The sequence below is a fragment of the Schistocerca cancellata genome, chromosome 3 (assembly GCF_023864275.1).
Source record: "Schistocerca cancellata isolate TAMUIC-IGC-003103 chromosome 3, iqSchCanc2.1, whole genome shotgun sequence".
Lineage (NCBI taxonomy): Eukaryota > Metazoa > Arthropoda > Insecta > Orthoptera > Acrididae > Schistocerca > Schistocerca cancellata.
The window spans coordinates 376,675,333-376,693,873 of NC_064628.1; the positions used below are offsets into that span (position 1 = coordinate 376,675,333).

At 38.0% G+C, this 18,541-nt stretch overlaps 1 protein-coding gene across 1 annotated transcript in view; it reads left to right on the top strand.

The window, feature by feature from the left end:
• Positions 1 to 17,640, top strand: part of LOC126175064 (eukaryotic translation initiation factor 3 subunit E) — a 37,811-nt gene extending 20,171 nt beyond the window's left edge. The window contains exons 4-9 of the mRNA XM_049921587.1: positions 4,759 to 4,881; positions 5,074 to 5,306; positions 13,847 to 13,961; positions 16,189 to 16,400; positions 17,167 to 17,401; positions 17,527 to 17,640. Of these exons, the coding sequence (XP_049777544.1) occupies positions 4,759 to 4,881; positions 5,074 to 5,306; positions 13,847 to 13,961; positions 16,189 to 16,400; positions 17,167 to 17,401; positions 17,527 to 17,553 (945 nt within the window). The 3' untranslated portion in view covers positions 17,554 to 17,640. The remainder of the gene's footprint in view (positions 1 to 4,758; positions 4,882 to 5,073; positions 5,307 to 13,846; positions 13,962 to 16,188; positions 16,401 to 17,166; positions 17,402 to 17,526) is intronic.
• The last annotated feature ends 901 nt before the right edge of the window (positions 17,641 to 18,541 follow it).

An 18,541-nucleotide genomic window follows, 5' to 3' on the forward strand; every position in this document is an offset into this window, starting at 1 on the left:
CTGCAGAAGCAGACAGAAAACGCACCACACACGGAAACTTAGAATATGCATTAATTACAACAGTCCAGTAGAAATTCGAAAAAGTTCCTACAAAATCTACATGAATTCATTCCCAAATATCTGTAGAACTGGCCATGATGACAAAGATGCACAGGGGGGCCACCGGTGTGCCACACTGTGGGCAGGCTGCAACAACTTGTGTTATTTACCCATCAATGGCTGACACAAAAAATGTGCTAATGATTTTGTACAAGGCACGGCCCAATGGTCCGCCTCTAATAAACGCATAACCTTATGTTGTAAGGCGGACAAGACTACAACCTGGAGCATGGTATCCTCTACAACTCGCAGCAGAACTGTCCCAAACAGCATGATGATTTTGTAATGCAAAATTATGTCGTAAAGGATCAGAAGCATGGCCCAGAGGTTGGTCCAAACAGTCATATTGCACAAAAGAAATAACTGTACTTAAAACAGGATCAGCAGCTACTGTGGCTGCAATTTTAGTGCTAGTAATAGGAAAACTGTCAACAACATTGTGAGCTTCCACGTCTAAATGAAAAAAAATAATTCCTCTTTATCAAAGTCCATATTCAGCCCAGTCGGCAAACATGATAAGACCTCAGCATTTGCATGTTGCTCCATAGGTGTAAAATGTATCTCGTAATTATATCGTGACAGGAAAAAGAGCCCACTGCTGTAAGCAATGTGCGGCTTTTTTCGGCAAGGATGCCGAAGGGTTTAAAAAGACACACCAGCAGTTTGTGGTCGGTGATCAGGTGAAACTTAGACCAGTGTAGAAAAACCCAAAATTTTTTTAGAGCATACATGATTGCCAAAGCTTCTGTCTTTATCTGAAAATTTGTGCTGAATTTAGGGTTTTAGAGACATATGCAATAGGGTGTTCTGATGCATCTGCATATTTATGAGCAAGGATGGTGCCAAGGCCAAACTGAGATGTACATGAAGTCTTCATGGGTTGTCAGCCGAGTAGCATCGTCTTCTCATAGTAACGTTTCGATGGAATGTGTCTCCATCATCTTCAGGCAAACCGAAACGTTACTACGAGACAACGATGCTACTTGGCTGACAACCCATGAAGACTTCATATATGAAATTCGCCGAGAAAGCCTGCACTCGCATACAAACTGAGATGTGTCCATTGATAACACAATATTCTGGCCTGGCTGAAAAGTGACCAAATGAGAGACTAACTGTAGCTTAGATTTCAACTACTTGAATGCCCAGTCACAGGCCAGGGACCATTGGAAAGGAACATCTTTACATAATAATGCATGGAAGTCAGAGTGCAGCAGTAGCAGCATCCGCTGTGAATTTGTGGTAGTATGCAATTTTGCCTAAAAAATACCTGCAATTCATTGGGTGGATGTGGGGTGTGACAACATAGCAATAGCATCAGTATGCTGGTGCAGTGATTTAATACCAGCACTCGATGCTTTAGAACAAAAATAAATAATAGGGTTGAAGAAAACTTTGTCTTGTCCATGTTGCACTTTAACCCTGCAGATTGTAAAATAGAAAATGAGTACAAAGGTTCTGCAAATGTTCCTGTGTAGAGAAATCAGGCACTATTATGTCATCGAAATAGTTGATGCACCGGGAACTGATGCAATAAGTTGCTCTAAAAAGTGTTGAAAAATAGCTGGTGTGCTTGCCACACCAAAAGGCAAACACTGGCACTTATTAAGCCGAAATGGTGTATTGATAACTTGGAGGCATTCAGATTATTCATCAAGCAGCAGCTGTAAATGTGTGTCTGCTGAGTCAGTCTTTGAAAAATAATACACCCCACCCAAATTTTGCTAAAGCTGATCAGCACACTGTAATGATTGACTGTGCATTACGTGATTTTTAAAAGTCACCACAGAGGCGTAGTTTACCTGTAGGTTTTTTTTTTTACTATCACCAATTATGTTGACCATTCACTGGAAGAAATAAGTAGATTAACATCAAGGGATTGAATACGACCTACTTCTACTGGATACAATAAAGTTACCGGTACTGTGTGGTCCCGAAATAAATGGGGGTGGTGGGCAGACTGTTTCATCATGATATGAACCTAAAATTCTGTTACACAACCCAGTCCCACAGAAAATAAGGGAGAAAAGAACTCAAAAAGTTTAAAAGCATCCAAACTAGTCAAATTTTCAATGTGAGCATTGTCGATAACTAGGAATGATAATGAATGAACTACAGCCTTTTAATTTGTCTTGTGTTATAACTCACAAGCCTCCATGACACTGGAGCCAGAGGTTGAGAGCTCAAACCCACAAAAGTTTGAGAATTCACCAATGTTGCTGATGCACCCATGTCACCCACATTCTCGGTGATTGCTAAATACATGCACTTCAGTATACAAATTGCTCGGAGACACCAGCGCTGCTGACACACTGTTCACATCTATGTTTGTTTCATCCTCATTCAGGTCCGGAAGAGTTACAGAAGCAATGTATCCCTTTTTAAGGCACCTATTGCACATTTTCCAGTGCCGGCGGTCCATTTGTGTTGACTGGAACGGTATGGCCATGAAGGCAGTGGAGCTCGAGGCTGTTGCTGTTGTGATGCAGAATGTTGTCGCGAACAACAATTACCTATATTATGCTGCAATAGCTTCTCTCTTTCCTTGTGAACTGACTGAAGGCTGAGATGGGTGAGAGGAACTGATTTCTGAAACTTCAGACCAGGCTTCTATCTGATTAGCTGCAGCCCCTGAAACTTCAAATGACTGAGCTATGTTTAATACTTCCATAAGCATGCGATTTTCCCACTGTGGAGCTCACTCTTTAACTTCCCTGTCAGGAGCAAGACATATGATTGCATCTTGAACCATTTTATCTGCACATCCTTCCTTATGAACATTTGTCACAAAAATGATGATGACAGCTGAGTCCATATAGTTTTGCTGCCCATGCCCTATATGAGTGTTTTGGCTGCTTTAGGTAACAATTAAACACCACATGAGCAGCAATAACATGAGTACTTTTGCAGTCATGGGTAACAACTAACTCAGACATTTGATCGAAAGAAAGGCTTGAAGGTTCTGTAAGGGGGCAGCTGACACAACAAATGATACCTGCGACAAAAAAAAAAACCTTGTACAAGTTTATGTCTGTTACCCCAAATGCCTAAAAAAGTTGTTGCAGGCATTTTTCGTAAGCGTCCCAGTCTTCTCCTGCGTCATTGTACGCAGGGAACAGTGGCAGATATGCTGTTGGTGGGGGTGCACATTTTGCCAATGTATTTGTTAAACTGGAAACAGCAACTGGCAGTGCCTGCTGTTTGAGAAAAGATTTGAGCACTGGCTTCATGGAAATTAATTTCAAAGGACTAATGAGTGAAGTGGAACACGCAGTGTCAAATACTGTACTCATTGCCCAAGTGTTCTAACCCAAGAACACTGTAACTCTATTACATGGAAAAGTATAAATATGTATGAACAAAGTACATGAAACAGACAAGCAGTTGGCAGAGCCTTGTGCTCCAGCCCATATAGTCATTAAACAGAATGCACAGATGGCAGGCTGCAGATGCAACTACTGTCATACTAGCAGGCCAGGAGGCCTCTGGTGGCCAAATCAAGCACAAACTTCACGCACAAACACTGAACCAGCACAGACACAAATTTGGTAGTTACAGCAATTTGTATGGCCACTTTTAATCATAGTTGCTTTACAATTATTGAAAATATTTTAAATCCAAACACTATGTAAAATAATTGAAAAAATCACATAATGAAAAAAAAATCCTTTCCCAGCACTCTCTCTCTCTCTCTCTCTCTCTCTCTCCCCCTCCCCCTCCCCCTCCCCCTCCCCCTCCCCCTCTCCCTCTCCCAGACCCTGCCACTGACCCCTGCCCCACAATCAAGCTCCCACTTTCACTACACCTGTTGCTAGTCATCCCTTTTCCTCTATCTCATTGTCCATTCCACTACTGCACACTCACTGTTCACTCATCTTTGGACCCCCACCCCACCTTGTCATCATTTAGATCTACGACTCCTTCACTATTCCATAATTTCTCTTACACATTAAATACAAAACAACATAAGTAAATGGCATAACACACACATGACAAATCTTAGAGGAAAATAAGTTTTTGATTAAAGGAAAAACTAGCAGTAAAATTGGTAACACTACACAAGACACACAAGCTGTATGTAGCCAGAAAGATACAAACAAAAGTAGTGGTGCGACACTCGGCTGTTTCACATTAACAAATGCCTAGTTCTGCAAAGCAATTTCCAGAATCAATAGTGCCAAACAAAGAAACACCCCCAAAAACATGCAAGCAGAGGGCAGTTCATGGCATGAGTGAAAACCAGGCATAAAATAACATAATTGAAACCAACATCTTTTGTAACAAACTGTTATTCGATCCAGAAATCAAGTCATATTGTAAATATCTTTCGTAACAGACCACCAGTGGGAGGGGAAAAAAAAAACAACATACATCCTCTTGTGAATGCAAAGCTGGGTTTAACATACCTTCAATAGTAATAAATATATTGGCTATTTAATTCCACTTGGGACATAACAAAATTATAATCTAAACCTCCATACAATATGCTGTTTTATTCATTTCATCTTGTACACAATTTCAACTTATGGGGTGTTGTTTGTACATTCAACCATTAATGTAATAGACAGCTTAAAAGTGTCTCAGATTAATGATCTATGTTGTCGTTGGTATTGCTGTTTGACTGCATTACCAATGGTTTTCTTCATTTTATTTTTGCAGTTCAATTTGAATATGATGGACAGTATGTACAAGTTAGCAAAGTATAGATATGAATGTGGTAATTACGCAGTGTCTTCCAGTTATTTGTACTTCTACATGCTTGTCATGCCACCGTCTGACAAGGTGAGTGTAAACTAGTTAAAGTAACTGATAAATATTTTCGTTTGAATTTTCCTTTATTTGTTGTTATTGCTGTATAATTGTCTAATTTCAAATCAGTTTTGTTTACATTTATCATTACACTGTTGTAAATTAAGAAGACTTAAACTGGTAGACAACTAATGATAATAACTGAATGTAATTTTTTTCCTCCAGAACTATTTAAGTGTCCTTTGGGGTAAACTTGCATCAGAAATTTTGATCCAGAACTGGCCATCTGCCTTAGAGGACTTGAATAAGTTACGTGAATATATTGATACTACTTCTTTTGCATCAGCCCTGCACCACTTGCAACAGCGAACGTGGCTAATACATTGGAGTTTATTTGTGTACTATACACACCCAAAAGGAAAAGAATTGCTGATTGAAATGTTTTTACACAGACCACAGTAAGTAGTAATTATGTGTTTGTAGTCCCTACCCTAATTACTGTTAATGAAAATTTTCACACAATAATATAATGAAAAAGATAGATTGCTATTCACTGTAAAGATGACATGGTGTGTTGCAGTCTGTACAAGGAAAACACTGTTACACATTTAACACAAAGCCTTCTTCAGAAAAGGAAACACACACACACACACACACACACACACACACACACACACACACACACACAAACACAAACACACACACATATTCATATATTCATTTGCACAAGCAAGTATGTCTCATGCACAAATGACTGCCATGTTCAGCAGCTCAGACCAGAAGTAATAGAGAAATTTATGAAAAAATAAAGCCAATATCAGACACAATGAGGAATGGAAGAGTTGTATTATGTGGACACCTAAAAAGCCTACACAAAAGAAGATAAAAAAGAATTTTTAACTTTTTGACAGAAACATCATTGGTGTTTCAAAGAAGTTAAATCAGACCTGAGAGAAATTGGAATAACGGAGGAAAAAAGGGGATAGGGAGAAAATTTTAGAGGAAAGTAAAAAAGGTAGAAACCAAAGAAAAAGGTAGATGGAATGTGTGCAGAAGAAAGAAGAGAGAAATGTAGGGAAAGGTTGAGGAATTAGTGGAAGGAAAGAAGAAGAAGAAGAAGAAGAAGACGACAACATAGGTGGAAAGTTATGACGTGCAAGACCTCGGGGCAACAAATTCATAGCTTAGCACCGTACACAACTAAATGTCTTTTCATGCACTGCATCATAACTCAAATTGCTCCTATTAGTTATGCTGTAGTGGTTGATTACTTACTGCCAAAACATGTCACAGTGTTGTAAATGCATTAATCGAAACTTGTATGACCTACAAGCAGCTGTGCCCAACTACTATTTTAGTAATTCCACAACACAGTGGTATATGAATTTTCAGTTTAATTGAACTAAATGTAATATTAAGTAGTGTTGAATGCAATCATTTGACTTTAATCAAACAGAAGAATCGCAAAAGCAAGATTTCATACACAAATTGACATAATTTAGTTTGTGTTAATTTTAAAAATTTCAGTCTGTAAATTTAGTCATGCTTCTGCTGATTACTGCTAGCAACACTTCCATCAAATAATTATAATGACATACTCTCCAGTGATCAGTCTCATGTAACCTGACAACAGAAACAGGCCGAAAAAGTTATGACTAGAGACTGTATTATATGCATATATGGCTCCTTTTAACCAGTTATTGCATATTTTAACTAAGAACTAGTGGCGACGCATAGTTTCGCTCTATCAGACTGGCTGTCTCTAACTTGATCTAGTTTTGATGTCTCACGTATTGACCGCAACCTAGAACTGCGTGCAGTTACTAATCGAAAGGCCACTGCCTAGGGAAATCGTTACGGAAGAGGAACAAGAAGAGGCAGACACAGTCAATCCTTGTGCGCCCGCACCCCTGATTAATTGCCTCCGCTGTCATACCGTATATGTTGGCAACAATTAAATTAAGTTATGCATGCTTTTAGTCGCAGGTCCATTGTTTCAGTTTAGCTTTCTGTTTACTTGTACACAGTTGAACGTGTTCATGATGTGTGATGTGTAACTGTTATGTGCCACACTGCATGAAAAAAGAAACATTTCGTGGATAGCTGACCATCCTGGAACATTTACATACGACGGAATTGTTTTTATTAGTCATGTTTGCGAGAAAAAGGTTTCATGCAAACAACTTGCAAATAGACCCGCATGCCAATACAAGTCTTCATATTGCAGGAATGCAGAAGAAAGGACCACAACAGCAACTTCTGACAACAGCAAGTTGCAGTAGCAGGCATTTGTCCAAAGGTAACCAAAAAAGTCAGTTCAACATGGATCTATGTGGAGCACTCATTGCAAGCAATATTCCTCTTCACAAATTTAGAAACCCTATCCTCAAAGGCTTTCTGCGCAAATATTGCTTAAATCAAAATACACCAGATGAGTCAGCATTGCGTAAAAGTTACACATCGACAATTTATGTAAATGTTCTGGAGGAAATACGCAATGAACTCAAGGACAGTTGACGAAACTATACACACTTGTGGCTGTTACAATTACAAATTTAATTGTTGGTGCTTTAAAAGAGCCACCTTCTTATTTAGTGGCCTGCAAAGAACTTGAGAAAGTAAATCATTCTACAACCACCAGATTTGTGAAAGAGGGTATTAGAAAAATATTTCTCGAATCTTCTGCAGGTGAAAATGTGTTTGTGTTTATTTCAGATGCTGCCCCCTATATGATCAAAGCAGGCAAACCGCTCCAAGTATTTTACCCCAATTTGATTCATGTTATGTGCTTTGTTCATGGAGTACATTGACTTGCTGAAGAAGTATGTTCCACATTTGTGAATGTAAATAAATTGATTTCATCCACAAAGAAAGTTTTTCTAAAGGCTCCTGTTTGCACCAAGACCTACAAAGAAAAACTACCAAGTGTGCCTTTACCTCGTGAACCAATGGTAACTTGTTGTGGTACGTGGGTCGAAGCTGTGTTATTTTACAATGAACATTTCAAGGCCATTAGAGGGGTGGTAAACGACTTCGATAATGCAGAGGCTTTGGCAGTTTACCAGTGCAAGGTTGCTTTTAATGATTCTGGTATTAAAAAAGACATTGCTGTGATTTACACTCAATTTTCCCCTATACCTGCAAGTGTTAAAAAGCTTGACACTCAAGGTTTGGCATTGTTTGAATCTACTCAGTTAATGAATAAAATTATTCCCCTGAACTCCTTATTGCTAGAGGTATTCCCAAGAAAACTTAAAGAAAAAATTGAAAATGTTTTAAACAATAACCCAGGCTTTTTGAACCAAATTGTGCCAAATTGATAGTTTTATTAATGGAATGTGTGAACTTTTACCAGAAACAATAAGTGCCAATTTAGCACCCAAATTCAAATAGTACCCAGTTACCTCAGTTGATGTAGAACGGTCGTTTTCTACTTATAAAAATGTTTTGAATATTCGAATACACAATCTTACTACCGAACATTTGGAACATTACTTGGTCATTTACGTTTACAATAGTAAGAAAATGTAAAGTAAATTTAAATGATGCTTTGGCCGAATAGTATTAATTAAAAGTTAATGCTGTTCAAAAACATTCATGATTGTATGTTTTTTAAATAAAATATTGCGGAGTTTTTGAGCGTGCCCCTCTGCATGCAGTACATCTCCAAGTTGGTCCTGTACATATCAATTGTTTCCCTGCGACACTCTCGGCATTATATCCGCTTGTTACCGACAACAATAGCAAAGAAGGAACAATTCTTGAAACACGGTACGCATCCCCATTTTGCAAATTTTTAGAAAATAATCACTGGAAGGCCTCCTATCTAACTTCTACCGAGCGAGGTGGCGCAGTGGTTAGCACACTGGACTTGCATTCGGGAGGACGACGGTTCAATCCCGTCTCCGGCCATCCTGATTTAGGTTTTCTGTGATTTCCCTAAATCGTTTCAGGCAAATGCCGGGATGGTTCCTTTGAAAGGGCACGGCCGATTTCCTTCCCAATCCTTCCCTAACCCAAGCTTGCGCTCCGTCTCTAATTACCTCATTGTCGACGGGATGTTAAACACTAACCACCACCACCACCATCCTAACTTCTACCAGAGTGTATTCAGAAAATGATATCAGCATTCTAAATGTACCGACTTTTCGCGTGGCCAGTTCTCTTCCTCATAATTGATATGCACAGGTTCGACTTTGAGATATAATGCAAGCAGTAACTACAGTGTTTATTTGCTATTTGGTCTTGCATATTTTGACACTTTCCATGCATTTTTACGTATTTTTCCTGCATATTTCAAGGTTTTTATGATGCATATAGTCCGGTATCTAGGCTTCTGCTGATTACTACTAGCAACAGTTCCATCAAATAATCATAATGATGTACTCTCCAGTCATCAGTCTCGTATAACCTGGCAACAGAAACAGGCCCAAAAGGTTATGACACATTCATATTTACATTCATGTCAGCACATTCACATGCCTTGATAAGAAATAACATCAGCAGGCCTGACTTCATCATACAAAGAGTTGGGATAAAGTTGTAATTAAAATATGAAAAGTCGTTTGAAATATTTAAATGAATTTTGTGTTTTGCAGCATTCAGGTATTAAAGAAGCATAAAGGAAGTCAGCTGTGGTTATACTGTAAAAAATGGGATTCAGTAAGTTGCAGGCCCTTCAGCCTAACCAGTGTTGTGTTGGAACAGCTTTAAGAGTTCTGTGCCACAATAGTAGGTCAGAAAACATAAGTGATACAGGCCACCAGCAGGAAGTATCTTAAGCTTCAATCAGCTAGAGACAGTTTTATTGCAGGCTAGACTGGAGAGTCATTGTCTGTGGAAACTTTAATGTTCATTTTCTGTCAGATAGTACTGACAAGGGCCACCTAGAGTTGGCAGTGCCTAGCTTTGAATTATTTTCCACAGTAAAATTCCTTTTGTAGATTGTAGGACATAGTGCAATAGCTACTGACATTTTGTTTTTAGACACTTTAATCTGTAGTAACTCGGCTGTAAATCCAATAGGCAATGGTTTAACAATAAAATTTATTAGCCAGTTACATACAGATCATAGAATAAAAGTGTTGTAAGACAGAATCGTAAACAGTGATTCAGTCACCACGTCAGGAGAGAAATTACTGGAAGAACACTGGGGAGTAATTTATAAAGCAGTGTTTGTAGAAAATTTTCTTGACATATTCCTACAGCATTTTTGAATCTTGTTTTCCCCTAAAATAAATAGGGAAAATAGAACAAAAATATGGATAAGGTGTGGATAACTTCTGAGATTAAAGAATATTACACACGGAAGACAGAGAACAAGCATTAGGCCAGAGTCTAAACACCACTACCACCAGTACTGTAGAATGTACCAGTCTGTCATTAAAAGAGAAAAACTCATATAGTGTGCTAAAAAATTAACCACTGCAAGAAAAAGGAAAAAACTATCTGGAATGTTATTAAGCAAGGGGGGGGGAAAAAATCAAAAATAGTTATCCAAATTAAACCGAGTCCCCAGCAAATAGCTCTGGGCAAAATGGTGACACTGTTTAATGATTGGCCACCGAACTGAATCATTACTTCCTCACAGTGGCAGCAAACGCAGAGTCCAGTAATAAACAACCAAATGCAGATGCATTAGATTTACTTGTACAGACATTACATGGACCACCATCAGACATTAGTTTAAAAAATGCATCCACGAAGGTGACTTCAGAATTCATCATGTCACTAAAAAGCAGCAGCTTTGCAGGATATGTTAGTATTCCTAGCAGAATACTAAACGCTTGTGATGACTCAATATAATTACCCTTAAGTTATCTTTGTAATCAATCAATGATCGTGGTAGATTTCCTGGCTATAGTTAAACGTGCTGTAGTAACACCTGCCTGCAACACTAGATGTACGTAAACCACGTACAATTGCAATCCTATGTAACTCCTTCCAGTCTTTACAAAAGCATTTGACAAAGTTGCTTATAACAGAATTATTGACTCATTTAATTGAGCAGTACTTGTTAAATGTCTCTGAGTTCAACTTTTGTGAAGGATTCTCGAAAGAGCAACAATTCTATACTTCACAAATGTAGTACTGGCTGAGACAGACAAGAAAAGTCATCCTGGTAGCATATTCTGTAACTCTGTTACAGCTTTAGATTCTCTAGATGAAAAAAATTCTACTTAGCATAAGAGAAAGCAAGTGGTCTCGTTAACAGATGGTCTCAGCTATGAAACTAATCTCAGATCTCAGAGGGACATATAACATGTGGAGTGCCACAATAATTGAAAAATTAAAACCCCACTTATATCAATTTCAGCACTGATGTTAAGTGCTTGACCACTAGAGAGCACCTGAAAAAAGTGATTTCAAGTTTCAGGATATTTTAGTCAGGCTAGTGTATGAATACTCAGGATTTTATTATTGGTGATCTTCAGACTTTTATAACTCACTAGTTGGAGCTTTAAAAGCTGTCTTCATGTGTTTGTATGTAATGTGTTTCATTATAGGATGTTTTTCATTTTAAAAAAATATTATTCTTGGAATGTAATTTGAAAAGAAATTTTTCACTTAAGGGGTTAAAGGACAGTTCGTTGGCTGTAACATTTGTTGACGCAAGCATATTAATCAAGAGTCCTAACTCGGCCATAGCAGACACAGCTCTTATATGATAGACGAAGACTCCTAAATGTGGTTCACAGTTAACATTTTAAGTCTTAAGATACATTATGGACTATCACTTCCAGTCTGCTGTGGGCTGACAACCCACAAGTCCTAGTCTCACAATTAGATGATAACATTGCTAAACCAAGCAGTACCATGTACATAATAATCCCCATCATGCTCCGTGGCCAACCAGTTTGAACATCTTAACGCAAACCATTCAGAAGCTATGATGATTTTATTTCATATAGTTCAATAATTGTCATCCTGTATATACAGCACCAGGAAAGTTCTTTCTTTTAAATTGTCTACTGAAAATTAATTAGTTGAAAGGAGGGCAAGTAATTTATAAATCTGTTCCATTAGCATGTAAATTGGGCCAATTCCCATTGTTCATGCTGAGGAAACATTGTCTTTGCACCTTCTCTCCAGCATACAAAGCAATTACATTGCATGTTCAAGCATAGTTGTTAACCTCACAGCCAACAATTGAATTGGGCCTGGCGGTCTATTGGTAAAGTGTGTACCTGGAAACTAGAAGGTCGCAGCATCGAATTCTGATTGGACTTGGGATTTTTCAGTCTGCATTTGAACCTATTCTTTACCTCTCAATGATGTGAGGAGTCGTCAGAAATAACACTTGATTCAGATTCCACACTTAAGTGTACCTTTCCAGGCTTGGATAGGTTAGAGACATGCAAGTCACAAAAGTTTATTATTGCTGTTGTGGCTTAATTAGGTGATGACAAGTATGAATAACTGCAGTGGCTGACAACTAGGCCTACATTCTTGTCTCTGTACTGGTACTGCTCTGCATGTTTCGTACTTTTTAACAGTACAGTCACACAAATTGCAATTACCCCTATTCCAGTTCTGAATTTTCACTGGTTATCAGAGTATCTCCTTTTAATTTTGTGTGTGTGGGTCGGGGTGGGGGGGAAATACTTCTGTGTGTGCGAGCGCGCACGCGTGCTTGCTTGCGCGTGTTCATAAATTCATAATTTAACGGGTAAATTTCTTACACATGTCAATGCTTATATGAAATAGTTACAAAGTACAACACTAGATGCCAGCTTTTGTTTTTGTGCACTATAAGATTCATCTTGTGAAGGAGGAATAATTATATAAACTACTCCATGAAAAACTTTTGTATCCTGCATTGCGCTGTTTCATTTCTAGTGGCACAATTTCTCTAGAAACCTTATATTTGATCTACATAATCAAACTAATGGGTGCAGGGTGAGGAGAAGACTGCTGACATTGCTTAAAAGCTTTATTCTGCTACTGCAACCGCATTGGCACCTCATTTCAGGGTGATGTTTTTTCTCCATCAACTCAGAGAAAGTTGATATAGTACCAAAATTATTGAGTTAGATATCCCAGGATTGAAAGAAAGGAAGACGTGAATCAAATTTTAGGAAAGTATAGATGGAAAAATGTCTGCAGAGACATTCAGAATGCTCATCAGAGATAGGAGTCCAATGCTTTGTTTTGATCTAATATGACGAGACTGAAGCACATTCTTCAGAAGTGTTAACTGTCTACTTAGGTGCAGTAGTTGTGGGATTTCAACTTAGTGCAGCTGTAGGTATGTGTTTGTGATCATAAGACACAACCACCTCCTGCTTGCCTGTTCTCTGTCTCACATGTGCCACTCATTTTCTATGGAAATTATTATTGCCATTAACTACAGTTTTATGAAATTTTCTTCTGATATGTTCATTTCTGTTAGCCTTGTCTTGATGCATGTTTAACTCTTTTTAGGAATCTCAATTCGGGTTTTTGTATACATTGTTTCTTAGTTTTATATATATATATATATATATATATATATATATATATATATATATATATATGTGTGTGTGTGTGTGTGTGTGTGTGTGTGTGTGTGTGTTTCTTAGTTTTTCATGATTGTGCAAGTTTAGGTATTGTTTGTAGAATTTCATAATTGTTTTAGTGCTTGTTTAATTTTTATGTTTTTATGATGACACATTTGTTTGTTATTTGCTGACCTTTTCTCTGTGTCTGTGCTTGAGAAAAGTCAAGAAGGTAAAATGTGAGATTTGTTGTAAGATTTATGTATAACAATATCTAGAGAGCTCATCTTTGGTTTCTCCTGGAGGACTAATCATCAGCAAATAGTTATAGTAAAACAGTGGGTGTTAATCTCTTACCCACAGGTGCTTTGCTTTTCCATTGTCCAGACAGTCAATATATAAATTAAGAAGTGTCAGTAATAAACTGCACCCTTGCCTGAATTCTTTCTATGTTTTACTGCAAGCTGTTTCACCTTGCTCCCAAAGAGTGAAGGCCTATAACAAAAGTATTTATTTTTCAGATATTTAAATGCTATCCAGACCATGTGCCCTCACATATTAAGATATTTAGCAGCTGCCATTATAATTACAAAGAACCAAAGGAGCCTCAAGGAGTTAGTGAGGGTGATTCAACAGGTAATTTCATGTAATTTCCTGCAGCTCCTGATATCAGAACCCTGTGTGCATAAATGCTTGCTAAAACAAAAGGCGTAGAGTAGTAACAGGTATCACAGGGTACCACTCTGAAACTTCAGAGATTGTGCAGATATTTACTTCAGTATTGTGAAATACTGGCTCAGTATCATTTTAGTCTTGGACAGTAAATTTATTTTCTTAAGACCAGTGTGCATTGTGAGCTCACAAAACCTCTTCATGATTGTGTGATTTCATGCTTAGAGCATATGCAGAACATCCTATTTCTTCTCGTAGTGGTGTGCAAGTAAGGAGGTGTGCGAGTGATGTGTTTTGCACAAAAACAGACAGAAAATACTTTGTGGTAGCACTAGTGTGCTCTCTTCTTCGTCCCAAACCCCAACTGCTGCTGCTCTGGTCAGTGGCAATTCTGGGTTAAGCATAAGATTTGGCTAGGTTTTCTGCTTTGACTCCCTTTAGAGAAGTTTCGTGCCTGGAAAACTATCACTGTCACTTGTTAGTGTAATGCTTGACTTGCTTGTTGCTAGCCACTCATAGTAATGATTATAGTGGCATTGTGCCTTCATCATACCTATATTTCATGAAAATCAATGTTAAATGTTCTATGTGCATTGCAAAGCAAACACTATGGAAGCAGCAGTGTGATGCTATTGACTGGAGTGTCGCTTGGTACACTGCCCCTTCCTGCTGTGCATTGCCACACCACCTACCTTCTTGCACTACTATACTGGTGCTTTTCTTTTGCTGTTTGAGTCCTCTTGACTGAACTAGAACTTATGCACATTGTGTATGGCTCTCCACTGACATCTTTCAGTAATTGCTTGAGTATTTAACATTAGCAGCTGTACTACTAACATGCAGATTACTGCTGTCGCCATTCATTCCTGCAAGACCAGACACTTATTCAGTAGAATGCTATTTCCATTATAATTTTCAAGTCTGGAAAACTGTATCACAAAAAAATTATGAAAGCACTTTCATCAAAATAGACCTCTTCACTATCACAATTCTTAAGAAATGAATGCTCTTTTTAAGGTCACCATGCTACTGATTATATGACAAACATGCTTGGTTCATTTGTTTTCTGATATACAGGGTGCATCTTGACCACCCCAAATAACTTATTGCCCAAAAGCAAAATAAACACTGTTTCAAATGAATCCTGCACTAGGGGGGCATAAACCAGCATGATTGCCTTTCTTTGTTATGAAGGTATGAACAGCAGTACATCATTTTCAAATAGCACTGTGTGTAATTTAATTTTTTTAACCTATTTCCTATACTCAAGATCTATTCAACAATGTGTCACTGTACCATTCATGTAAGCATTATGTTATTAAAAATGTAGTACAAATTGACTTTGACTGTCCTTCATTAGCATACAGAGCAGGTAATCGAGATGACATAACCCATCCACTTTGAAATTTACAGGAAATGAATGGATACATAGGGAACTCCCATAATTTAATAGTGTTTCTACCTTCTCTTCGTTGGTGTACACTATATTCACATATATCTTCAACTGAAGACAGTTAACTGAATGACCTATGTTTGTTTCCATTGTGTGTCAGTTCTAGCAAGTGGATGAGTTACACTACCTGGTACATGGACTTTTATGTTAGTACACAAAAGTCAGTCACTTTTGTTTTGTTTTTGAACAGGTCTTGGAGAGACGTGGATTCCTGAATAAAATAGGGTGAAAAAAGATACACTACCACTCTTATTTTCGTAACAAACAATGCTGTAAGAAAGGCAGCCATGCTGGTTAATATCCCTCTGGTAACTAAACTACTTCCCCCCCCCCCCCCTCCCCCTGGACAAAAAACTTGGGGTTGATTAGATATGCCATTAAAATACATGTGTTCATTGTAATCAGTTTTGCAGAACTGTCCCAGTCTTGGGAGCACAGCGACAATTGTAAATGCCAAAATCTGATTAGTAAAAACTAAAGCTCTTCTTGCTGATTGGATATGACTATATTTTTATTGTGTATGTGTATTAATTTTTCTAGGGTTTGTTGTTTATGCCATTGTGTAAGCAGAATAACCATGAATTACTTATTTGTTTGGAAGGGTGGTGGTGGTGGGGACATTTACACTTAAAAATAGAGAAGTAATGGTCAGTGAAGGATATTGAAGGAAAATAAAGATGTGGAAGTAAGTTTGTGTGAATACAATACATAATATTGTTTGAAATTCTTCTGTTTCAGGAATCTTATACTTATCGTGATCCAGTTACAGAATTTCTGGAGCATTTGTATGTGAACTTCGATTTTGAAGGTGCACGTCAGAAACTGCACGAGTGTCAGACAGTGCTTTTCAATGACTTCTTCTTGACAGCATGCCTTACCGACTTTGTGGAGAATGCTCGACTTATGATATTTGAAACTTTTTGCCGAATTCATCGGTGTATCAGCATTGGGTAATTACATTTCTTTAACTGCAGTGGTAACACATGTAGCACTAACATCTCAGAAAAACAATGACTAGCTAACAGATAAAGGTGTTTCAGTGTTCTTATTAACATTTGTCAATCTCTGACCAAGCTCCTAAAATATGTTACTAACTTTGAGATTTGTGCTTCCATTATCCTCTAATTCATTCCCTTCTTCACGCTGACGCGTTGCCATCTTTCTGACACTGGATTCTGCTTTTTGTGGCCATACATATTTTCTACTCTGTTTCTCTCTAATACATGTGGAGGATACCTCTGTTCCAAGCTTCATTTTCTCATACTTTTTTCCCTATTTCAGTAAGCCAGTATTACTTTTGTCCTCTACAAAGTATTAATTCAAAAGCTAAGCTAAACACACTGTTGATGATTTGATTCTATCACCTTTTACTGTGATTTGACTTGCAAATTGAATAATATATTTTACTTTGGATTCCTTACAAATATTTGTAAATGCCACCCAAAGTGATACTTATATTTTTCAGTGCAGAATGACATACTTCTCATACTCTTCATGGCCATGTTTGCAGCAGGATGTTAAACCCAATCCAAAAAGAAAATTGTCCCCACACTCACTTTCTTATTGGACAGACTATGTTTTTCAGTGTTAGTCTTACAGAAGCTTGTACCATACGTGTTGAGTGTCACAAAATAGTTAGTGATGTCCTGTGCTTGTTTTCATTATAAATAAAAATTTGTGAAGTTCTTTTGTATGAGACTTCATTTTTTCTCGCAGGATGTTAGCTGAAAAGTTAAATATGAATCCTGAAGAGGCAGAATGCTGGATCGTTAATCTCATTAGGAGTGCAGACCTGGATGCAAAGATTGACTCAAAACTAGGTCATGTTGTAATGGGGACACCACCTTTATCTCCTTACCAACAACTTATTGAAAAGATTGACACTCTTTCTGTTAAATCAGAAACCCTGCAAAATCTGGTTGAAAGAAAACTAAATGCCAACAGCCAAGATGTAAGTTCTTTGTGATATTTGTATTGCAATCTGTGATATTCTTTTAAGATGAAGTTAGGTCATTGTTTCATATAAAATATTCAGATGCAAACAGTACTAAAGGACATATTTTATTTTTGTTTCAGTATCGGTGGGGAGCCCCAGAGTATTGATCTCAATCTTGTAAAATAGTGTAAGGACTGTATTTTACTACACACAAACTGAACATTAATAAACTTTACAGAAACTGTTTCCTATTACTTCATCTCGTCATCATCCTACATGTGAGACAGCATCCGCCTACAAACATAAGTTTATGTAAACTTTGTAGAAAAAGTCACATCTGTAACAAGAAATTTTTATTATTAGAATCCCCTGCACGATAAAAAAGAAAAACTGTTAATGTAATGGCCTCTCAGTGCTCAGGAAATGAGGTTTTGGGTAATTTGAAATTAATGTTGGCTGAATAACCATGACTTAATTTGTAACAATACCTTAAATTATTTGTGGGGTTGTTATCAAAGCCATCTCGTTCCAGAGGTGTTTATTTTCCTCAAAGTGTGTTAACACTACATGGAATACATTTATGAGTAACTAATAATATTAATAGCCAACAGCCTTGCCGCACTGGTAACACCAGTTCCCATCAGATCACCAAAGTAGAGTGCTGTTGGGCTTGGCTAGCACTTGGATGGTCACCATCCGGGTCAACTGAGTGGTGTTGGCAAATGAGGTGCAGTCAGCCCTTAAGAGACTTATTGAGGAGCTACTTGATTGAGAAGTAGCGGCACAGTCATGAAAACTGACAACGGCCACTAGAGCAATGTGTTGACTACACGCCCCTTCCTATCCACATCCAGGGACGCCTAAGGGCTGAGGATGACATGGCGCCGGCCGGTGTGGCCGTGCGGTTAAAGGCGCTTCAGTCTGGAACCGCGTGACCGCTACGGTCGCAGGTTCGAATCCTGCCTCGGGCATGGATGTGTGTGATGTCCTTAGGTTAGTTAGGTTTAATTAGTTCTAAGTTCTAGGCGACTGATGACCTCAGAAGTTAAGTCGCATAGTCCTCAGAGCCTTGATGACATGGCAGCCGGTCGGTATCATTGGGCCTTCAAAGCTTATTCGGACTGTGTTTGTTTGTTTGTTAATAATATCAATGGA